Source organism: Rattus norvegicus, chromosome 5 (assembly GCF_021556685.1).
Source record: "Rattus norvegicus strain SHRSP/BbbUtx chromosome 5, alternate assembly SHRSP_T2T, whole genome shotgun sequence".
Lineage (NCBI taxonomy): Eukaryota > Metazoa > Chordata > Mammalia > Rodentia > Muridae > Rattus > Rattus norvegicus.
The window spans coordinates 106,170,308-106,195,835 of NC_141538.1; the positions used below are offsets into that span (position 1 = coordinate 106,170,308).

The window sequence follows — 25,528 nt, forward strand, 5'->3', positions numbered from 1 at the left end:
TTTTTTTTGCTTGTATTTGTATAGAAAATCCAATATGTTAAAACACATGAATTTCTTGTAAAACAGGAACAAATTATACCTAATAAATTCAGATTAGGGGCTGGAGAGATGGCTCAGTGGTTAAGAGCACTGACTGCTCATCCAGAGGTCCTGAGTTCAATTCTCAGCAACCATGGTGGTGAGAATTGGTGGCTCACAGCCATCTGTAATGGGATTCAATGCCCTCTTCTGGTGTGGCTAAGAGAGTGACAGTGTAGTCACATGCATTAAATAAGTAAGTGAGTAAATAAATAAATAAGAACAGTGTGCATAGAACAAAAAGAAGCTAATACTAACTATGTATATTTCTATACCAAATATTTACCTAGTCCTTACCATAATCATGTAATGTTGACCCATTGCTTCCCATGCATTTTTTTAAGATGAGGCCTTTTTGTGGTCCAAGCTGACTTTGAACCCACCGATCTTCTGCCTCCACCTCCCCAGTGTTACAATCGCAGACATGTTTGCCGTGACAGGCCGTTCCTTGTTTTATAGAAGGAGCTGGCAGCAGGAAGTTTGGTAGCTGGCTTTCGACCATGTAACCAGGAAGTGACAGAGCCAGGCTTTGATTCCAGAACCGAAGACGTCTTTCCCTACTGCACAGCACATTACCTCAGTTGTTGATCACCTCCTGCGAGAAGGCAGACGTTTAATAAATGCCCAATGGGACAGGGAAGAGAAAAAGCAACGGAGCAATGATCTTTTAGGATTAAAGTTCCAGAAACACTATATGTGGGCTTAAGTCTAAGACGGAAAGTAGATCTCACTTCCAAATCTCAGTGGGAAGGTATACCCAAGGGGGGTGTTGACATCAATATTAGTCTGGATTTGTGCTGGCACGCATATGTGGTTTGCTCAAAGCATTTTAAAAAGATGAACTAAAATCGCTGTGCTACTCTGGATTTATTTTTCTTTCTTTAAAATGCAAAAATAATCAGGTATGGGTTTTATGGGCAGGATTTAACATCAGTCAAAAGTCTATCAAATTATTAAGAGTATCCATCACAGAGAGTCAACAAAGGAGGGTGCTGAGCAGGCAGTTTGGGCTGACATGTTTATTGTACTGTGAATATGCAGGAACCGGACCATACGGAAAGCCAGGTGGGTCCATTCCAAGCCTGGACAGTCTTCGCAAGCCACAGGAGGTACACAGGGCAAGTTGGTTCCTGAAGAATGTCCAGTCAGAAAAGCCCGTGGCACATATGTTACAAGAAACAGCTACATCCGTGGGTAAACATGCGTTCCCCCACACTGATTCTTCCCTCTGTCCTTCTAAACCAGAGAGGACTTCCACACTTTGTCTCATAGCAAAATGAAACCTGCCTTTGGACCCTATCCAAAGAAAAAGTTTCACTAAAAAACCTTAAAAAGATGTCCTTGTGAGGTGACATCCTGAATAAGGCAGTCTTGAGTATGAACAGGAAGACAGTTCTGATGAGTGAGGGTTGCTTTCAAGTTTCAAATTGATATGAGCTTTTTTTTTTTTTTTAAGCAAAGCTTTCCTTTAGCTGGAGGGGAGGTGAGGCAATCCCAAGAACTGGGCCACACAATGGCTGTGCTGATTGTTTACATATCTTTTTGACTAGTTTGGAACAATGGTAGTAGAGAGTGTTTTGAGCTCTGTTTACCACAAGGAACAAAAAATCAAAATAAATATCCAATTGGCTTCATAATGAAGCAAATATTTTCTGCATTATGTAGTAATGAAAGTCCGTGTACACTGTAAATAAAGTTTGCTCAAGGGCTCTGTGAAAAAAAGCCAAGTGTGAAATGACAGCCAGCATTCTACTACAGAGCAAAGAGAGCTTGGAAATTAGTCACAATCCCCGAGGCTGAGGGTTGGAAAGTGTTTGCTTTGGTGCCTTTTTACTCTGTAGAAAGTGTAAAGTGCTGGTAGGATTGGCTTCATGCCCTCTGTGTCATTATTCATTGAGATAATGGGGAAAATGAATGTCATACCTATGGGGAGGTTGGGAAGGGGAGACAGCACAGACCTCTGTGGGAGAAAAGAGAACCATCAAAAGAAAGAAAAGCAACAACATCCTAGTGTTCCTTAAGAAGTTAACTTGACCGGGGAAGGACTTGACCTCAGACAGGCCTATACAAATCCCTATCAAATGCCCAGGATTGTTCATTCCTTCTTGAAATGAGACGCCTGGCTCTACCCACTGCTCCTCACCTCCCTCTGTATGAATGTTCCCAAGGAGGCCAATGGTGGGAGCTCTGTAGTGAAAGGTGCCTGGACCCAGATGTATAAAAACTTCGGAGGTGCTGACTGTTTATGTATGGACATGAGAAGTCCTGTTTGGTTTGTCCGTAAGCTTTCAGTCGAAAGCTTTGATAGCCCTGGAAACATTTTTAGAACTCCATAAAAACAAATATGTGCCCCCACCTTTCTGACCAGCAAACAAGAGAGAACATAAAATAATTAATAAACAAAAGCCTAGGCCTCAATAAGGAGTCCTTTTGTTAAAGTCTGAATCCCCAGTTAGGAATCCCTCCAGGGGTTTGCTCTTTTGTGTTGCTTTTGCTGAGCTACTCAGGGAAAAATGTCAAGGAGCCTTGGAGAGAGAAGTTTGGCACAGAGAAGCAAGGGTCTGCTGCCAGCGGGCCAACGTGGGAAGGACACAGGCCGCTGGATGAGCTAGTCATCCACTTGGTGTCAAGAGAAAATGACTGCTATCGTAATCACAAACCAAGAAGCTTGAAAACTATGATGATATCGGGGCCAAGTGTCACAGCTGCCAGGAACAGAGAGGAAAGTAGAATAAAGGTCATGACCTACCTTTCAAATGTTTCACTTTCAAGCCCCTAAACATTAAGTTAGAAAAATCACCTACCAAAAGCACATTTTGAACGTTGACCTTAAAATTCATCATTGTTGAAATAATGGCAAGAAATAAAGGTTCTGAAGAGTTATAAATATTAACATAATTCTAGATGATTTCTCCCTGACTCTAAATACCACAGCAAGTAAATAATCTTATGGTCCATATATGCGTATACTAGACATTTGCTCTATCCTAGTCCCTGTGGCCTCCACAGTGCAACCACTTCTCTGATGTGTTGCCCTCTACAAAGCATCGTGTGCCCAAACTGTGACCACTCTATCGTATGTCTCTGCAGGAAGGAAATGTGTACATAAAATGTATGTCTTCTTACAAGTTCCTGTGCCTATAATCTCTCAGTAGTGAGATTACTTCGATTATTAGTAGTATTCAGCAATATAAATTTTGATTGTTAATATACTTTCTTGAAAATGTTTCTATGAATATAATATACAGAAACTTTCTTTGTTCTCAAGTACTATGCCCATTTATGGAGAAATACTATTCATTGCCAGAAGGAGAAGCAGTTACTGAAAAATCATATATACATATTTGTATGTGTATATATTTGAAATTTTTATGCTATATATTTTGATTATATTCCTTCCCTTCCTCTAACTATTTCCAGATCTTCACCACCTCCCTATCCATACAACCTTGTGTGCTTTTAACTTTCATATTTACTCCTATAGATGTTAAGGAATGCTGACTATATAAGAGGGATGAATTGAGGGCTTTCAAGGAGGAATTTTGTGAGAATATAACTCAACTCTTTGAATTCCGTTGGAAATGGAAAACAGAAACCACTTATGGATTCAGTATCAAAAATTATCCTGAAAATGCTGTCAATGGCTCAATTATTTAATTTAAATAAAAGATTATGAGTAACTTCTCTTATAGAATGATTTGTCCTCATCATAAGGGCCAGTTATCTTTCAGTGTCTGGGATATAGACTATATGTTTTACAGTGACTCACAGTGCTGCTTTTCTCTTAGAGACAATGTGTTTGAATTAGTCATAAATAATTAGAAAAAAATCAAAGTATAATCAATATTTCTTTGCTGATACAATCCACTTTGATAGATGGTATTACTAACTCTCATGTTGTCAAACTTTGCAAAGGCTTGTGTCCAGAATATGTAAAAGTCTCCTAAATCAGTCATATAAAAATTAACAACTCAGCATAAACTGGACAAAACATCAACAGTCAGAAAATAGACATATCTAAAAATCTTGCATGAGAGGATGTTCATATGCACTTTCCAAAATGCATGCTGAGATCACAGTGATATACTACTGCTACATACCTAGTGATGGGACTGGCACTTTAACGTCTAACAGTCCCAACTGCTGGCACGGATGCAAGGAAGCTGGTGCCCTAACACTGTGGTAAGAATGTAAAATGAGAAAGGCACTTTGGAAAACAGCTTAGCAGTTGCTTATGTTAAACATACACTTACCATATAACCCAGAAATCCATTCTGAGATATTTATACAGGGGGATGAAAATGTATCTCCATGCAAATATATGTATAGGAATGTTTATGGCGGCTCTGTTCATAACCACCCCAAACTGGAAGCTTCCCAAATATCCACTAACCATTAAATGAATAAACAAATGTGCTCTGTCCACAGTGGATGGATATTTAGTCACTGAAGTGGGGAGGTTAACAAACGGATACAAAAGCACGGAGTGATAGAGCGATCCTGTATCACGGCTGCTTGGGGAGGTCATGACGGCAATTGTTTGTCAAAGCACGTAGACTTATAAGTGGCAGTGGCAGCTTTTAGCTATCTAAATGATACCTCAGTAAACCAGCTACTTAAAAAATACTTTGGAGGTGCAGCATGACAGCACTATTGTTTAATTACTATAATATTTGCTATGATTTAGTTTCCATCAGTCAACAAAAAGGCCAGTTTTATTTCTAATTGATATGGGTGAGTAATAAGCTCAAAGAAAATTATCTTTCTTAATGCTAAATAAACTCAACTGTTTTCATACATACATCGATGCATGTGTGCGTGTGTGTGTGTGTGTGGGTATGTGTGTGTGTGTGTGTGTGTGTGTGTGTGTGAGAGAGAGAGAGAGAGAGAGAGAGAGAGAGAGAGAGAGAGAGTCAAAATATTCTATGTCAAAATAATCAAAGATGAGCAAAGGTTTATTTTGGGCACAGCTTAAGAGTTTTTAGTCCACGGTTGATTGGTCCCAATGTTTTGGCTTATGATAACGGAGTGCATCACAACTGTGTCTGTGCCAACCAGTTTCAGAGCTCTGCCCTGTTGACCTAAACTTCTTTACCTCCTAAGGGTTCCACTTGCCACTAGAGGGCTACAAATAACATTTTCATTACAAGGAACTTGGGGGAACACCAAACTTAACAAACTCTTTATTCTCACTTAATATCCTCAAAAGTGATTTACTTAAAAAAAATCAGGTTGGGAGATTAGAAGAAACAATATGGTTGAATGAAAATAGCTATCAAGGATGATGGCTCTCTTTCTCAGTGGGCTAAACTCAGAATATCCTTATGTAGATCAAAATATCCTCTTTCCAAAGATGAACAGAAGGCTCATGGGTTAAGGTCATTCCCTACTCTTCCAGAGGCCCAAATTGAGATCCTAGCACTTACATTGGTTCTCAGCAGCCATATAAGAGGGCTCAGAACCATCTCTAATTCCAGCCCTAGGTGATCTGCATACACCAATAGACATACACAACACATACACATAACTTAAAAAAGTAATAAAAACCAAATCTTTAAAAATAATATATTCTATTTCCAAAGCCATGCTTTTTGTTTTTATTTTCTATGCATAAAACTATATAAAACTAGAGTATAGCAGAATAAAACGTGAGGAATTTCATTCACTCTTAAGACAAGCACTGTCATGTGAGTTCATGGGGTTTTAATCCAAGGAGCCTTCTTTGAAGCTGGTATTTGGAATTGTTCTTTTATTTGGTAACCTGACGTTTTTTTCCGCCCTAGATTTTTCACTTAGGCAAAGTTCAGGTACTTTTGGAAATTCCAAGAAATGTGATTTAGAAATGGTTCTGAAGCAGTTGGTTAAATGGTTGCTACTCAAGCATGAGGACTTAAGTTTAATGCCTCAAAGTTCCTATAAAAGTGAGGTCTACCAACAAAAGCCTGGATTTCCATCTTTGAAAGGCAGAGATAAGAGGATTCCCAGAACCTGCTGGTCAGTATGGCTGGCATGGTAATTCCAGCTTCACTGAGTGACTCTGTATCAGAAAATAGAGAATGATTGAGGAAGACACTGATTTGACTTGTGGCCTTTACTCATTCACGCATATATACACACACAAACATACAAACACATGCATACACATGTGAACACACACACATATACACACACACATACATGAACACACAAACACACACACAACTGAGATTGGAGGCCATCAGAACATACAAATGTATCCAAACTCTCCTGAAGTTTAGATTTAGGCGAAAGTCCTGAAACTCATATTTGCATGAATGCATGAAAAGCAGAATGCACCCTCATGCACATCTCCCTGTGAGAACTCACTGGAGTGCTGATTTTCATGGTAGGACAACCATATACACTGGTCTTCTGTTGCCATCATCATCATCACTGAGCTCATCACCAGTTTAGAGTTCACTTAACATCCACAACACCCCACTTTGTATGTTCCATGGCATAGAAAGCCTTCTATATCGACCTCAGGTCATTTATCTGCACCCTTATTCTGGTCATGTAATAGGATAAAAATCAGGTTTCATTCAAAATACTGCTTGGCATTTTTTCAGAGAAACTATCGCCACTCTCTTCATATTCACGTAATATTGTGTGATTCAAAAGGCTCTTGTGGGCAGATATTTATCTGGCTGCTCCAGAAATGAAACTTAACATGCTCAGTTTCACGTGTTACTAATTAGTGCTATCGAAGCTTGTTGGTTCATTTTGAATCTTCTTGAAGTCTAGAAAGGATGGAGACCAAAGCCTTAATGCAAATGTCTCAAGCATGCCCCAGGAGTGCTCAATGACCTCTGTCACCTACTATCCTGATGACATGGGCTTGCATTCAATACCTTCAGGGCAGAATTCTAGAGAGCAGAGTTTGGATCTTGCCTTACCTCACTTTTCTTCTGGTTCTCAATTCTCTTAGGAGTTGGTGCTACTCCCTTCCTTTTTGATAATGGAACCAGGAGTAATGAAAATTTGAAGTTTCATTGTACCTTATAAAATAATTATACAAGATGAGATTAATGATAAGCAAATAAAAATGACCTCAAGCATGTGTCGAACCAGCCACCACTACTGCATGCGCCATTGAGGGCCATCTTAGGCCTCATAAACAGTGTGTTCTGTTACTGCTTCAAATATCGAGGAGAAACAAAGTGGAATTTTGTGTTTCACCTGTTTCATTAATATAGCACTTTTCTTCCTCCACCCAATTCATGGGGTTGAGTGGGTGTGAATATTATCTACATGCCTAATTAATCACGAGTTTTATTACATCACTTCCTGTGGATCTCCTAAATTTATATTTATTGAAAACTGCTTAATCCATCAAGCTAAATTTACTATTCATTGCAAAGTGAGCTTCAGGTATGGGAGGCTTAATATGGAACCTGATAGCCTCCTACTTATTAACATTATGATTTCTCTCGGTGCTTTCCGGCTCTCTTATAAATACATTTTTTGTTCAAACAGAATAGTGCATTCATAGTCACGATTGTATACAGGTACAAGTTGTTCGCTTTTCTCAAACATTTGGAAGAAATACAAACAAAACCCATATGTTTTAAATATTCCACAGAATACCTTTTTCCCATGTGCTCATATGCTACAAATGTTTTTAAGCTGGTACCATTCCAAAGGAGTACCACTTACACCCTCATTTTATGACACATATTCCTAAATATATTCATAAATGCATTTCACTTATGTGTATTTTAAAAAACTAGCATTAAAGTCCTAATATACCCTCCTCACTCTCCCCCTCCATCTCTCTCTCCCTCTCTCCCCCTTCCCCCTCTCCCTCTTTCCCCCTCTCTCCCTCTTTCCCCCTCTCTCCCTCTTTTCGCCTCTCTCCCTCTTTCTCCTCTCCCTCTCTCCCCATCTCCCCCTCCCCCTCCCCCCTCTCCCTCTCTTCTCCTCTCCCTCTCTCTCCCTTCCCCCTCATCCTCTCTTCCCCTCTCTCCACCTCTCCCTCTTCACCCCCTCCCCTTTCTCTCCCCCTCTCTCTGTCTCTTCCTGTCTCCCTCTCGTAGTCTCCCCCTCTCTCCCCTTCCCTCTCCCCTACCCCTCTCTTTCTCTCCTTCTCTCCCTCCCTCCTCCTTCCCCCCTCTCTCCTCTCTTCTTTGCTATCTCGTTCTCACAAGTCTATGTTTCTAAAACATTTTATAAGAATCTAGAGTGACTTGAAATGCTATCTTGTCTGCTCTCCTCCTCCAGAAGAAGGTACACTTTGGTTGATCTAAACTGATGAGACTATAAACAAAAAATTGAAGCAATGAATTTTTAAAGGCATGTGCAGCATAGACCTCATATAACAAAAGTTGCCAATTACCTTCCAGGAAAACAAATGCGTATGTATATACACATACATACAAAGACATTTCAGCTGACTTACTAAGAATTGCCAACTCCAGCAGTGTGAAATGGCTCAAAGATCTAAGGTTCATTTCCCCCTGATTAAAAGTTAAAGAAGAAAACTCAAAATGTGTGCTTGGTAAATTCATTGTGTCTTGGATACCTCATAATCCAAAATCCTTATCTCTAACTAAAAGTCCTCCTATTTCAACTTGTTCTCTTCATTGAGGTCATAAAGAACAGTTAGTCACCATTACCTTTCATATTCTCGAAGACCACATTAAGCCCCACCTTGGATGTGTCCTCACCAAGATAAATAATCCAGGCTAAGTAACTCCAGTTTGGCTATACCTTTTCTCAGAGGCCCCATTATTCAATTCTTAATCATCTTGGTTGACTTCCTCTGAACAGCCTTCAAGTTTTCTGTACTCCTCTGAGGTTAGAGATGCTGTAATTATTCCTCGGACTCCAGGAAAGGTCTACAGAAGTACTGTTGATGCTTAATAAGACTTGTTAGCCCCATAGCCTGGGCTCAGCCCTCACTTACATTCTCTCTTTCTGTGCTGTGGTAGACAGCTCCACATTTCATCAGCAGGCTCTCATAGCTCAGCCTACTGTACTTCCCATTTTTCTACACAAAATCTCTTAACCAGGGCACCAAGATTTTGAACAGCGCTACCCAAGGGAAAATTGCAAGGACACTGCTTGCGTGTTGAGCAAGGGTCATCGGACATAACACCTAATGTATTCAGTTCAGATAAACTTCTACAAACATCTGCAGATGTCTGGACTTCCTTTTTTCTTTGCTTAGTAAATGTATTTTTATTTCATTTTCTTTTCAAGTTAGAAAGATGTAAAATAAAGGTTCATTTAATTCTAGTTTTCAAATATACATCCCTTTATCTCTCTGGAAACTGAGGCTACTTTTATTTTTCCATTGAGATCTTCTCCAAATGATTATGGGCCTCAAAGTACACTACAGTGTCTTCTGCACCCTTACACCACCTTGAGACTATGTCAGCTGTCTCTACACCATGTCATTTACAACAATTTGAAATTATCTGTTCCTTTTAATAGTTTTGTTCTATATCTTTTCCAGAGTACAGTGCAACCACCACAAAACCAGGCATGATATCTCACTGTCCCACTCCTGTAAAATCTAAAACAGTTCTTGGAAATAGGCTTGTTCTTTTCATTTGGAAAGAGACTCTTCCTTCTCCTCCTCCACAGATTACAATTTTGTCACCCTACACTTCAAAATCTTTAAATTATGTGTCCTTAGGGAAGCCCTTCAGTATCTATGTACTTTGTGTATCTTGTCATTTATCGTACGTTAGAATGCTGTGGACATTTAAATGACTGCTCTTACTGAGTTGAGCTACAAACGTGGGAAACGATTTTGATAAATAAGAGGGAGTACTGATATATCAGTTAGTATAAAATGAAAATACAAAAAAATATAGTATATTAAGTATATACCAAAAATGATCAATTACACACAAAGAAGAGAAGATTTCTACATGGAGTATTTTCACCTCTGGAGCATCTCTCTGTCCTCAAGAAGCCAGAATGGATTCTGAGTAGTTCTTTAGACAAAAGCACAGGAAGCTAGAAAACAAAGAGGAGTAGGAAAAAGCTACTGGGCCTTCCCTTTCCCCTCAGGATATAGAAAGAATTCCTACTCGTAATTTTCTTTGTGCACATTATGTTTCAATAAAGAAAAAAAGTTTTTTTACCTTGAGAATTCTTCAGCCTGCTTACGTTCTGTCTTAGCTCACACACAATCACAAGTAGGCATAGTTGACATCCATTCTCCTCCAGGGACAGAAGAGAGGATGTGCCTGTGTCTCAACAATCGAATCTATTCCACGCACAGGCTGGGGTCAGTGAGCTGGGCTTCTGGAGTTCTAAGTCACTAGGTGCATGCAGTGCTGCCTCTCACGCCCGTGTAGAAAGAAACCTGTCTGCTCAGATCTTACCCATTTTCTGCTGCCGTGAAAGTTGACCATCAGGTCACAGGGTTTTAAAGAAGAAAGATAGGATTTTAAAGCACTTTGGAAAACTCTTTTTTTTTAAATTGAAATCAATAGTTTGAAAAATACTTTTTGTGTGTATTCACAGGAATAAATAATACAACCTAATGGTGATTTAGTCTATGTATTCTAACAATAAAATACACACACACACACACACACACACACACACACACACGCACGCACACATACATGCGCGTGTGCATACACACAGCATTTTACCTGGTAATTACATCGTTACTATGTGGGATATACCTGTGTTTCATTAGACATTTTTCTCTTGTTTTTGATACTTGTTATAAAACATGGATTCTCTATTACTGGATTAATTCATGGTTAAACGGCAACTTACTCTCCCTATAGAGGTATGAATACAAGATGTGAGTACTTGAATGTAAAACTTGCAGATTCAACTGTGGAACAGGCTAGCTTCTCTTTGACTTAGTTCATAAGATTTCCAGAACATTCCTTAGAGACAACAGCTTAATCGAGGTTTAATATATGCTGAGTAGGGTTGGGCCAGAAGATGCTGACTGAAGAGGCATTCTGTCCGATGGTAATGGGAAATCTGAGTGACTTGCAAAAGTATGCTTTCCTCATGGGTGAGTTTTCAAGGCCAGAGCAATAAAATCTTGGATCTAGAAGGGACTGGAGCAGTTCTTTGATTTTTATGACAAAAATATTTTCCTGCATGTTCTGAGTGCAAAGTCTTGTTCCTGTATCAACAGTATTTCAATAAAGAATATTTGCTTATTTGAGAAGATATGTTTTAAACAAAAAGAACCTTTAAAAATAAAAGCTGTACACTTTTCTAAAAGTTATCATAATTACTGAGTTGTAGAGGTCATCCTATTATTTTATAATTCACATATCTGTTTGAGACACTAGTTCTACATCTTCAAGCCATGCATTATTTAAACCTTCACCAAGTAACAACTTAAGAACTTAATATCTGCTGCTGACCATTCAAATATGACATATACATGCTTTCTATGTCAAAATGATATCATCCAGGAAATAATATATTGTAAACAAAATGTCCTTTGTATTTCACGTTCCTCGCTGGTATTTTATTGGGTATACTAGATATGCCACTTTGACCCCTGGTTCAATACTAAGTGTTGGTATTTATATTTCAAGCACACTGCTCTTCTGGGAACCTCATCTCACTTGTTATTTTAAGCATAAGCATTGACTGGGTTCCTTAGAACAGTACTGTGTGGAGAGTGTGGGTTCCAATGGTGACCGGAAGAAGATAAGTTCCTACAGTTAGAAAATTTATGTGCAAAAGTCTACAAATCAGCACACATTGCTAATCCAGTTAGTTAGCTAAACCTATCAGGCTTAATCAGATTCTATGGGAAATTATTAAAGTATGTCATTTTATTTTAAAATAAAATCGATCCCTTATTTTCTTAATGGGAAAGGCCTGCAACCTGCAATGTGCACTTGGAACATTATTTTAAAATGAGCACTCACTAGCCCCTATTGTTAGGAGATTGGGACAGCAATCACAAAGCCAGATTTAACTAAGAGCTGAAAAAACAGAGAGGAAGAAAGGGATAAAGGAAGTATGGTGGACATTTGTCTGCAAAGGATGGTGCCCTCAGAATGAAGTGAGCAGGTAAAGCGAGTAGACTCCAGAGTCCCGGGCAGATTGCCTGGGGCATGGGTAAGCCCGCTAGAGGGGAAGGCTACCAGCATCTTCCACGGGGTGCGGTGGGATCCCGCAGAGGCATGGGAGGTGCTGGCACTGCCGTCCAGAGCTGCATTGTTTTGATGCTCTGACTCAAGTTTGAAGCATGACAATTCAGGATCAGCTAAGCCGCTGAGCAACCACACCCTACTCTTGGCAAAAATATAGATCATATTATATTACGAAAGCGAGCACAATGGAAAGTTCTCTTCAAATAATAAATAAACACTGTATCTTATTTATAAATCTTGTCAAGATTCTTCAAGGACTTGCCCAGCTCCCTGACGAAAGCCCTGTTTGTTCGCTGTGAAGGATGCTGCAGGCAGAGGAGCTGTCTGAACAACCTACCCCCCGCTTCAGGTTCAGCTTCCTCAGCGTTAATACACGGGCTGGCCTTTTAGCGGTAAAAGTAAATGCAGGTTTACAGTTGGAGAGAGGCCAGGGCACTCCAAAGTGAAGCAGACAGTTGTGAAGAATTATTTATGGCAGGTTGTGTGATGCCGGTGTTGTAGTCTGATTTAATAGGGAGAAAATGAAATCTGAGGCAGAGTGAATTCAATTTCCAAATTTTACTGGGTGTACATGCAGGCTTTACCTTGGGGTGCTGTGGCGCTCCCCGCCGACCCCCCGACCCAGGCTTCTTCTCATAGCTTTCATATGTCGCAGAAGTAATTTCTTCCTTGAACAGACCCTTGAAGAGTTTGCATGACAACATTCTTTGATATCCACAGAGCAGAAAATTCTCCTATAAACAAAATCCCATTCCAGTGATGAGAAATGTATTACTAAGTATGTATACTTCAGCATCAAATTTTATTATATATTATATTTTCAGTATTTTTTAAATTATGGAGTTGCTGGTAATATTCCATGGATGAATTTTTCTCTTTGGTGAGAAAACTCAATGACTCAACCATAATAGTTGCTTTGGATTTATTGATTATTGGCTTATGGTATAATTTGAATATTTTTAGACATATGTTTTTATTTTCATTAACAAATAAAATGTGCACATCTCGATCATATACAGCATATTTTAAAAATATGTATGACCTCCTGAATGGCTACATCGAGCCAATCAGCACATAGTTAACCTCACGTATTACCCCTGCCCTTATGACATTACTAGCAGACAAACACATTATTCTTGTCTACATGTAAGGTAAATTTAGATGAATCGATTTTACCTTTTAATTTAATCTGCCCATCTCTTTCCTTAGAAACCCTGTAACCCGGAATAAAAATGTAAAAGAATAGCACCACATTCATTTACAAAGTAGTGCCTTTCTTTGACCAGTAGATTGGAAACCTCAAGTAGAACATGGCAGGGAGTCACAAGAGTGGTCCTTGAGAAGCAGGAAACAGGGAGCAGGCATTTGGCTTCATTGATGAATGGACGAAGACCTTTATTAACACCTATGGATACTCATACCTGAAGACATATGTGTGTGTTTATATGAAGGCTGCATGTTAAAGTGAGCCTAACATGAGTATACCCAATATATGTACATGTTTGCTAAACCCTCTGCTAGATACTGGAAAACCACACTGAAATGATTCCCTCAATCACACAAATAGATACAAATGCAAGTAGACAAACACTTGAAACCATGAGCAGCGTAAGTCCTCTGCAGGAAAGCAGATGGCTCACATGTCCAGGGAGCCCTCCTGGGAGAGTGAGTGGAGATGTCCTGAGAGCAGATTGAAACACAGCCTTGGAAATGATATGCTGGGACGTCAGGACCTAGATTCTCTGTGTTCCTCATCTGTCCCCGTGTCGTCTGTTGCAGGAGGTGGAGGAAAAGTCAGAGATTGGATTGGTGAAAACTGGGCTGTCAGGGTGCGTCAGTTATCTCTGTTTCACTAAGGGGCTGAACTGGATGATGGGGCAATGAAGCCTTTCCATTTGATATCGTTCCCATGAAGTAACTCACAGGGAACAATGGGCTTGTCTAAGGAAACATGTGAGGCTTTGAAAGTTAGTCGAGGTAGGGAACAAAACTCAGATCAGTCACTGCAAGAACAGTGTCTTGGCACCAAGAAATCACTGTGGAGTTTAGCAGTCCCATTAAGTGGGCATCAAGAATCTACTTCCCATCAGAATTTTGTTGTTGTTGTTGTTGTTGTTGTTGTTGTTGTTGTTGTTGCAGTGATGACTGTGGCTGCTGCTGTGGCTGCTAGTGGTGGTGGTGGTGGTGGTGGTGGTGGTGGTGGTGGTGGTGGTGGTGGTGGTGGTGGTGGTGGTTGTTATAAAGCACCTTTTCCCAAACAAACTGAAAGGCTGTTTGGAGTATACTTGCAGTGTATAACTAAACAAAATGCAAAAACTAGACAACCTACATGGGATATCAAACTGCGCCACTCAGAAGACAAAAGGTGAGAAGAGTTTTTAAACCTAGGAGCTGCGGAAAGTGGGACAGCTGAGCACAGCCACTGTTCTGGGCTTCCTAGTAGTGAAGGAGAGAGAGAAGCCTAGGGACTTCCACAATTCTCATTTCCCCCCAAAACTGAAACATACTATCCTGGCAAAAACAGACTGTCCACATTTGACCATTACCTTCTAAGAATTTGTTCTAAGGGATTTTCATATTATTGAGGAGGACGAACATCATTATCCTAGATACTTTAAGGTCTTGGGACTACTTGGTTTATGTGTGTCTAAGACAAACATTAGCCACACCGTTCATTCATGGGTCAGCTGAGGTAATTGTGCAAAAGGCCAGTATGAAACGGTCTGGGACTCACTTAGCTCTGCCTGCCTATTTAATTGCTTTCCCATATCCTGCCGCTGCTGTTTTAAGCCTGCGTGTATCAGACACTCCTCTTCCTCTCATTGAGGGCTGCAGGAGGGAATCGTGCTACTGGAGAGTGTCCCCGGAATGGAAAGCACCTTTCCCGTTGTCAACTTAGGATATAAGGAGGCTGCTCCAGTCTTCACACCATCATTTAAGCCACAAGATCAGGCAGGACAAAGCGGGGATGGCTCTCTCTCCCTGTGGGCACATTATTTAGAGCTACACTCCATTCCCCCCTCTACTTCCACTATCTTGGTGAGCATTTGTTCTCATGGGCATGCACAGTCCTCCACACAGTCTGGGTGGCTATGCACACAGACTTTATTACCAAAAACAAGAGCTATGGGGAGACAGTTAAAATTTTTGTCACAGATATCTTACTTAAAGTAAAATTCCCCCGAAAATGCCCGCTGTGGTTTAAAAATCAAACTGTTGCGAGAGCAACTATGTGGTATTGGTGACAGAAAATATTCTCTCTCACAAGGCCACTCTGAGACAGTCAAGTTTATTTCTTTCTTGGTCCATGTAGTAGAAAATGGCAACAGAGGGAGAAGTGGGACCATACAGGGAAACACTGTGACCAACCACCAGGCTATAGAACTTTTGGTATGGGTATTCATGCTTCTCTCTGTGTCTCTGTCTCTGTCTCTGTCTCTGTCTCTGTCTCTCTCTCTCTCTCTCTCTCTCTCTGTCTCTCTCTCTCTCTCTCTTTTAAAAATTATTTATGAGTACACTGTAGCCGTCTTCAGACACACCAGAAGAGGGCATCAGATCCCATTACAGATGGTTGTAAGCCACCGTGCAGTTGCTGGGATTTGAACTCAGGACCTCTGGAAGAGCAGTCAGTGCTCTTAACCACTGAGCCATCTCTCCAGCCCTTGCTTCTCTCTTTAAGGCAGAATTTGAGAAAGCAGTGGCTGGCACTGAGTGGACTTGCACACATTAATTAGCTTGCACCGAGATAATGCACATGCTAATTAGCTTGATTTATCTATTTTACAGTGTATAGTTAATGTTGAACCATTCTGTTGTACATCATAACTCTAAATAATTCCGGTCAAATTTAAAAAGCAAATAACTTAGGAAATAAACTACTCGTGTTAGTTAAAATTAAGAAATTTATTGTATCATTCCATTATTTAATAGGTTCTGCTAACTCCTTATTTTGCATAGCCATGTCCCCACCAAGGACCCTCAGACAATGACCTTGTGTCACATGGCAAGCTTGCTGGCTGCTTCTCTTAAACACAAGAATCCCCAAGGTTGGCACCTGTGTCCTGGCCAGCTGTTTCCAAAAGCTCCTGTGGCTAGCTACCATCCTACAGGGTACAGGGAATAACTGACTCCTCCCACACTCAAGGTTTCCCAGCACTGCTCAGTCCTCTGCTGGGAAAACAGATTTGGATTCTAATGGGGCGGAAATGGACATGTAAAAAAGACAGATCTCTGGCTTACTTTACCTGAGTTTCTCTACCACACCCCATCTTTCCCCCCACGGGACACCTGCATCCATGGTGAACGTTTTGTTGTCCTTGGCTTTTATCCAGTTCTCCAAGTTGTAGCCTTAGTTTGCTTTCCCTTTTTATCATACATACAAGTTCCAAATTCCTTCACGAAAGTCTTTGCTAAGAAGGACCACCATAATTTCAAGAAGGAAACAGATTCTAAGTCCTTTCTGAAAAAAAAAATATATATAAAATATATATATATATTCATCACAAAATTAATCCTAAGTCTAGAGATGATGCTCATGTTAATTTGCCCGATTTATCTATTTTACAGAATATATTTGTTTTAAAGCATTCTGTTACACATCATAAGCATATATAATTTCTGTCAAATTTAAAAAGCATTAACTAAAAGACAAAAAGAAAACAAGCTAACTCATGTTAGTTTAAGAACTTTCTTTTGTCCTTTCATTATTGAATAGGTCCTGCTAACTCTTCATCAACATATTTTATAACTGTCACATGAGATTATCTTAATTTTGCATAGAGACCATTAATATACTTATTAATTTGGAGATACAACTGAATTAGCAGGAAAAAAAAGGTGAATGATATGTTCTGTTTTTGAGGGAAAGTATTCTGACTTTCCCCAGTTTTATGTGCAATCTATATTTTACATTCAATCTATATTTGTTTCTGAGTCTCAGAGACCATCTTTTCATTTGCAGTGTTCCTGGCTGCTTTCTCTCTGATTCTTTTTTTTTTTCTGACTTGCTTTTCTTTGTCCCTCCTATACTCTGTGGACATATGCTAATTTACTCACAAAAAAGAAATTTGACAAAATACCTGTCCGCATGGGGGAGCAGTGTTGCAGGGGTTCCAGAGAAAACACAGTTTGCTACTGAAGCTGGATACACTATTAAAGCTAAAATTGCAATTTAGAAAATAGAAAGATACCACTGCTGGGGGAAAGATAACCTTTGAAGCCATATAGTGTCAAAGAATTCAGAAATAACCATAATCAGACTTCTAAAACATCTACCCTACCAAAAAAAATGGTGAAATAGATCAATAGTGAAAATATTTTCTATCAGAAGAATGTCTCATAGCGGTGATGGCTAAAGAATGTGTCTATAGACATCTAAAAGCAGTATTCAGCAAGCAAAGGGCCTAAAGCAGAGTCTCAAAGAACAAATGCCTTAGAACAGTGGCTCTCAACCTACAGGTCACGACCCCCTTAAGGGGCCAAATATCAGACATCTGCACATCAGGTATTTACATTGCGATTGTAGCAAAACTAGTTATGAAATAGCAACAAGATAATTTTATGGTTGGGGGCCAGAAGAGCATAAGGAACTGTATTAAAGGGTCGCAGACTTAGGGCAGCATTAGGAAGGTTGAGAACCACTGGCTTAGAGGAAGCCTTCCTGGAGGAGGTGATACTGAACTACACCTTGACCAGTCAGACGGAGCTAGCATGGACATTGTCTGCATCAGGGACACAGTGAGTAGATACACAGGAGCATAACATGTCCAGCGTAACTAGAGGTCTCCAGCAGGGCTGGGGGATGACTTCCTTTCTTCTTAGACTGACAACAGATCATGGAGGTCCTGGAATGCCACGCAGAGGAATTCAGCTTTTTCATTTTCATCCTGTTCGCTCTGTATTGTCTATAAATGTGTTAACAGTCCTTCACCTTATTGTCTGGCCCTGGAATAATTGTTTTATCTGTGACGGATGATGTCATGGAAATAGTATCAAACTAAGAATCAGGACCCATGGATTTATATATTACACTTGGGCTTAATACAAGGATATTACAACCATAATTCAAACCTCAGCAATTACATTGATAAGTCACTCTGTGTCAAAAGGAGCCCAATTAAGGGCTGGAGAGATGGCTCAGTGGTTAAGAGCACTGACTGCTCTTTCAAAGGTCATGAGTTCAATTCCCAGCAACCACATGGTGGCTCACAACCATTTGTAATGAGATCTGGTGCCCTCTTCTGGCCTACAGTCACATATCCAGGCAGAATGCTGTACATAAAATAAATAAATAAGTCTTTTAAAAAAGGAGCCAAATCAATCAGTCAATCAATCAATCAATAAAACAAAAACTGTTTCACTCTTTCCAGGATCCTTGAGTGTACACACAGTAGGTATGCACTGAGCATTCAGTGACTATCACTCAGTGATAAACCTCTGAGATCCATTACCTAGCTCTGTATAGAGAATAATGAAGAGCCCTGGCCTCGAGCTTACAGGTCAGAGACAATTCTGTCTTCTCAGCCCACTCAAGTATTTGCTTCAAAGTTTTGTGGTTTATAGGGGAGGAGTGGTAAGAGTCTACATTATGACAATTCTTCTGCAGAAGTTCGTTAAAACTTTTATACACAGAGAAAACATTAGAGCAGGGAAACAAAGAGAAGGAGCTCATGTATATGTAGATTGTTAATGCCTCCTTGATCTCTTTGTATCAGACTCGGAGCAAGAAATAGTAAATCCTCACCTCACTGCTGTCTATAGCCTTGTGCATGTCTCTCCCAGAACTCTCTCTCTCTCTCTCTCTCTCTCTCTCTCTCTCTCTCTCTCTCTCTCTCTCACACACACACACACACACACACACACACACACACACACACACACACCACACACACACACACACACACACACACACACACAAATACACACACAAACACATACACCGGCTACCATCCATTTATTTCCTAAAACAAACATGCTAAGAATAAGGGTAACAACTAGGATTTGAACTCTTTGTCCCCAAATCAGCTATTCTTTTCCCAGAAGTCCCCAGAATTCACTTTTGTTGCTGGCTGGTGTCAGGGATTTTAGCCATGGGTCTACAATATGCAGAGCCCAGACATTGGTTTTGTAGACTTGAGGGGAGGTATAAGCTGATGCCCTTGGTCCCTCAAATTAAGAGGCAGAGCAAATTAGATCTTAGTTCCTCTAGAAGTAAGAGGAATTAGGATATTGTGGAACAAGAACTTGAAAGCATGCCCACTAAGTAACCTGGTGTGGGTGTGGCAGGGGATTCAAAACATGTTCTCGCCCTCTGCTGTCCTTTTGTTGCTGCTTGGATTGCTTTTATTTAATAACAACAAGACTCTGTATATTCTGTACTCACTACCAATCTCACTAGGCCCTCAGACGAGCCATGACCCCTCAGACTCTGAACTTCTATACCCCACATAGATACCTCACAGCTCAGTGGTTGTAAATACAGATTTCAGGGCTCAGAAGGTAGCCTTGCCTCCTTTCTAGGTGTGTGAGCTCACTTGTGCTTTAGGGTGTGTGAGCTCACCTTCTGCATAAGGGGATGTGTTGGTTAGCATTCTAATGGAGAACAGAATTTGCTCTTGTCAATTTAAATGAAATGTGATGTTGTAAGGTATTCAGTAACATAAAGTTTGAATTTCCAAGGGAAAAGATTGCAATATAAGCTCTCTGAGGGGTCCTAGTCTACTTTGCAGAAACATGTCACCATAGGAACTGCCATGTAAGTTAGCTGGTGACTGCAAAAGCTGTGGTAATGAAAGGGTGACCAGGACTGTGCTCAGTGTCTCTGGTGCAGCGGATCAAATGAATGTCCCTTACTTGTCTCTTGATGTGGAAAGTTACTGACTAGTCTGCAACCATATTGCTCCGTGGCCATCTTTATAAACAATGAAAGCAAATCATGATCTCTGCCTCCTAGATATGATAGCAGAGCTTCACAGGGACAAGGCTAGGTTAGATACAGCATCATAGCTGCAAAGGAGTCTGGGAAATGGAAGTTTGAACTTTGAGGCCTCTGCTGAACCGAAAGGCACTGGCTGGGATGAAGGATGGTTGTTATTTACTCATAAGTGGTATCTATACAGAGCTAATCAATGTGCCTGTCTTTAGGATTGACAAAAGAACTGCAGTAACTAATACACATGAAGTACACGTGGCTATGCCTGGGGCCTCATTGAAGACTCAGCAAATGTAGCTATTCTTCTGCTTTGGGAATTATACAACTTTAGTATGCCTATTTATTGTATGAGAGTAGCAGGTCTTCCTCATATTCTATCTCAGGACTTTCTCCAAAGGACGACTTGAAACTTGCAGTGAGTGTGCTTCGGTGTTAAATGGATCCTGGGTAAACTGGAATCTGTACTCAGATTCCAGTTCTGCTCTCAGGAATGCAGTCTACCTCTGTCTATGTCTTCTGCCATCCCCCTGCCCTCTTTGAATGTCCAGATTATCCACTAATACTAAAGACCTTTCCTATAGGCCCATGGGAAAAACAAGGCTGGCTTGCTCTGATACTATGCAGAGATGGCCACCTCTGCCTCCTCAAAGGACAGAATACAGGCCTTACTCAGCTCCACAAAGCCCTTCTTCCTGAGACTCTAAAAACTACCCATATCTGTGCCCTACCGTTTCTGCTACTGCATGGCTAAGCAGAGAGGCCCAACCTCAAGGACCAGACAGGTGGCTCTGGAGTAAAAGCTGTGAGGCGTTTTCCTCAGGGAGTGAAATTCCGAAAGTTTAGCTCACTCTTTCCTGCCATAAAGCACCCTGACTGTTAACAGCTCGCTGCTGTCCAAGCCGGTGTTTTTTAAATTAAGTATTGTTAAATCCATACCATTTGGAATGATGCTTCAGACAGCCCTGACACTGGCTCTCACTGGTGCTTTCATTTCACCTAATATATTGTGCATGGAACCGAGAACCAAGCTGACGGCTGCCACAGCTTCTGGGGGCTGCTGTGCACCGACACTTGCAGACGGCTTTAATTTAGATACCTGAAGAGGAAAAAAGGAACGCGGCCAACGCCCTGCTCAGTGCCATAAGTGGTCTTTCCCCAGCTGCCGTAACTAGGATCCACATTACCTAGGGTTTATGTTATTTTTCCCTTGGCCCTTAAAAGCTCTTCGAAGTGACAAAGTTGGGAGACAGAAGCTGTAGACTTGAACAAGATACTTTCCATTGCCAGGTAAGCTATACGCACAAGAAACCCTGGTCATCTCCATTTCTCGGCTCCCACAAGCATCCCTGTCCATCACAGCCCCCTCTACCCAATGCCAAGGTCTGGATCTGTGCGTGTGTAAATAAGTAGATACAAATGTGTTTATAATGGAATGAGACGAGTGGATTTGAAGTCAGAAGACCCTGCTTCCAGGGCCGGCTCCAGCTTGTGAGCCCTTTATTAGGTTGCCACTTTAAACCTCAATTTCACAAGTACTGGGCAGTAGGAGAACTTAAGCAGCTCCACAAAGTACCCCAAAGTATCCAAAGTCACAGAAGCTATAGAAATTCTCTGTTAGCTCATCTTAAAAACTTTCCCCAATGGTTTTTGTTAAGTGACGCTAGTATGCCATCTCCTTTATACCACATGAACCATTGGCGAGCAATTGCTTTTTCTTGTTTCTCTTGGTACTCGGCATAGAAAAGAAAACACTGTCAGTCTAGTGACCACACATGAGACACTGACATGGACACCCTCCACAAGTCTGACTCTCAGTTGAGGTCTTGACTAAACTGCTGTGTTACTCCAGGGCTTCATTGTAGGGACCATCTTGTTGTATGCTGGCATGATGCCAAAACTCTGAAGAGTATTTCCAAAGAGAAGACTCCAGACAAGAACAGGAGCGCTATTTTCTGATCGTGCCAATGTTCATTCCCTATAAATAGCATCTTGCTGTTCGCAATGCCACACAGTATTCCCTTAATCTCAATAAGTCACAGTACTCCTTCTCCCATACCTGTTCTTCCTTCTAGTTTGACACTGTCTAATGAGTGCGTGTTTCATAGGGAGAAAAGGGAAGTGGGACCAAGTGAGATGTTCTATTTGGTTGAAGCAGCTACAAGTCTAGCTAATGACCGGGGAGGCTGGGAAAACTGTTTAGCAGAAATGTTCCTCTGTGTGTGTGTGTGTGTGAGAGAGAGAGAGGGAGAGAGAGAGAGAGAGAGAGAGAGAGAGAGAGAGAGATAGACAGACAGACAGACAGAGACACAGAGACAGAGACACAGAGACAGAGACACAGAGACACAGAGACAGAGACACAGAGACAGAGACACAGAGACAGAGACACAGAGACAGAGGCAGAGACAGAGAGAGAGACAGAGAAACAGAGAGACAGAGAGAAAGACAGAGGACAGAGGGGGGGTGAACATGGCCTAGGACCAACTTTATTTCAGTTCGTCCACCTTCCTTCATTGTGGTGAGGATTTCAGATACCTATCCAGTGTAGCTGCATTTACTTGTGAGCATTGTTTAGCTTCTGTGCATTCAATACTTTTTAAGAGATTTGTAAAACTAATCATTTTCTAAAAGGGAAAAAATTAGGACCTTCTGGGCTTAGAGGTGTACACTATCAACTTTCTAAGTCCGGCATAAACTACTGAGGGCCAAGGTGAATCTTTGTATGCCCTAGACTTTCATGACAGGCTGAAAGTGGGATTTTTAAAAGCTGCTCTCTGATCGATGCAGCACATGGACAAGTAACCAAAGCCGAGCAACCTGCTTCTCTTCTCCTCTTTGCAAGGCCTCGCAGGTGTGCATGTGGCAGGCCCGCCTGTGTTCGCACGCCTATTACAGCGAGGACGGTTTTTAATAACAAAAGGGGGGAACATGCAGTCTAAGTGCCCTGTGCCTCCTCCACTGCGTATTTCTGGGCTGTCAGATCTGCAAGGAAACACTTCTCCTGTGGAATTGGGGCTATGCTTACAGTTTCATTCTCTCCAAACAGAATGAGTTCTTGGTATTAGATACTTAACACTTATCTAATGTTGTAATAAAAATCCTCCCAGGCCACTCAGGCCTGCTTGATGTTAATGAAACAAGCTCCCAATCGTCTGACCTTTGCCTGTAGCCCTGTGGTCACTCTGCAGCTCATTCCTACAGCTGGACTGCACCTCAGAGATCAACCTGTCTGGGGCCCTATTTCCACTGTGAAGAGGAAAGAGGTGGTACCCCACTCCAGGTGTTGTTTGGTTATTTGTTTGTTTGTTTGTTTTGTTATAGCAGCTTGAAAAAGCCTGAGTCAGGTGTCCATTGAAGAATGTTTGGGGTTAAGTGAGGGTTAAATCACCCTTTTATTGCTGTCATGGGCTAAATCAGATAATTAGAAGCTGTCAAGGTGTCAAAACCCAGCAGTTGTTTCACAACAAATTCAACATCCTCATTGTCTTTGTCTTTGTCAAGGGTTTCTTTTAAACTAGGGGCTCTAAACGGGTCTTATTGTACCTTTAAAACTCATAAGTATTAGATGTTTCAAATTGTCACTCCACAAAGAAGGAGTCCTTTATTTTTAAACCAAGACCCTAATACAGAAAAGAACTAAAGCCGTTGTTAGGTTTAGTGAGGACCTTTCCAAACCATCTATAGTATTCTTTTCCAAACTCAGAGGGGAAAATAAAAAGACACTTTATATAAGAGCAAGAGAACGCTAGTACGGAATACACTTAAAGGGCACATTCAGTCCTGACTAGGACTTGGTCCCTTTATAGCATATGTTCTATATTGACGGGGATTAAGTTTCTCTCCTGAATGGAACAATACACCGTCACAGGGAGCTACTGTACTTTCCAGAGCAACAGACACCAGCCCAGGCAAATGGCAAACAGAATCTCGTCTCCCGGAGCACTAACCAGGTTGGTTCAGAGCGCAGCCCCGCTTCCTCTTTGAGCTTTGCGCTTCTGCCTCTGCACATCTCTCCTCTTCTTGGGCTCAGCTCCCTGCTCCCTTGCCTTTCAGTCCCTTTCCCTCTTTTCTGCTTACACTGTTCACTTTCTCTGCGCCCCCCCCCTCCCCACCGCTTTGTTATTCAGCATGTCTGATTAGCAGGAGTCTGATTGGCTGGCTGCCTGCTCTAGAGAGATTCCATTCAGCTTACCCCCCACCCATCCACCCACCCACCCTCGCTCAGGAAATGTGAGCGGGGCTGATGGAAGCTGATAGGCAGGACTGGAGTGTGAGCCACAGCACTGGATGTGACAGCAGCGGGCAGAGGAGCACTTAGCAGCTTATTCAGTGTCCGATTCGGATTCCGGCAAAGATCCAAGTATGGAATGCTGCCGTCGGGCAGCTCCTGGCACACCGCTGCTCTTTCTGGCTTTCCTACTCCTGGTAAATGCTTTTTCATTTCAATAAGTTACTATTGCTACTTGGTCTGGGTGCTGTTGGAGTGTGTGTGTGTGTGTGTGTGTGTGTGTGTGTGTGTGTGTGTGTGTGTGTGTGTGTGCTTCTGTCTGTCTGTCTATGATCTTCGAACTCCAGGTAAAAGAATTTTCATGGTTTACAAAATACAACTCAACTCTTTGAGAACTTTAACCCCAACTTTCCCAGCAAAATCAAATATAAAAGACTTTTTAGAATCAGCGAATAATACTGAGACTCAGACTCGAGCTTCAGGATGTTCTGCTGCAGATAATAGTGCTGAGAACTACATAAATATTTGTGAGTTTGCGTGGAATCTTAAGAACAGACATTCTGAGATCAAACTCACTGTGGTGGCTTGGGTTTTCTGAAGGATAGGCGGTAAGGAGTTTGCTTGGTTCTTGCTCTCCCACTGTCTTGTGTGAATTATTTTCCTCTATACATAAAGACTCTTGAACCAGGTGAAAAGAGGAGCCTGTTTACAGTCAACCCAGGTTATAGCCCATGATAACTATACTCATTTATGGATACAAGTTAATGCTAATGATGATGAATTGAAGATCACAGTCTTTGATCTCAGATCTACTTCTGAAGGCAGACAGAGATCCTTGGACTTCCTGTCCTGCTGACTTCTAGCCGTAGTGATAACGTTCTTCTGTAGAGCATCAGCACACACTGCATTTTTGACTCGAAGTAAATGTTCCATTGTGACTCATACTTGGTTTTATGGGCAGAAAATGAACATATACTGTCCAAAAAATCTACACTCAAAATATTAATAGCAATGCACATTTCTTTTAAACCAGAGTGTTCTGGGCAGGCAGTTTAGTAAACCTCATCTGAAGGTCTGATTCCAAAGTTTGCACACTCTGATTCCAAAGAAACGTGACTCTAGTTCTCCCTGTCACGATTATGGCACACCAGAACGTCTTCAGAAGGGAGAGAAAAGGAG

The 25,528-nt window shown here is 41.2% G+C and overlaps 1 protein-coding gene across 5 annotated transcripts in view; it reads left to right on the top strand.

The window, feature by feature from the left end:
* Window positions 1-24,373: 24,373 nt before the first annotated feature.
* Adamtsl1 (ADAMTS-like 1) overlaps window positions 24,374-25,528 on the top strand; it is a 398,736-nt gene continuing 397,581 nt past the window's right edge. For 3 of the 5 annotated variants that reach the window (XM_087549776.1, XM_087549775.1, XM_087549777.1), the window contains exon 1: window positions 24,374-24,546. In XM_087549776.1, the coding sequence (XP_087405902.1) occupies window positions 24,484-24,546 (63 nt within the window). In that variant the 5' untranslated portion in view covers window positions 24,374-24,483. 5 annotated transcript variants of the gene reach the window in all.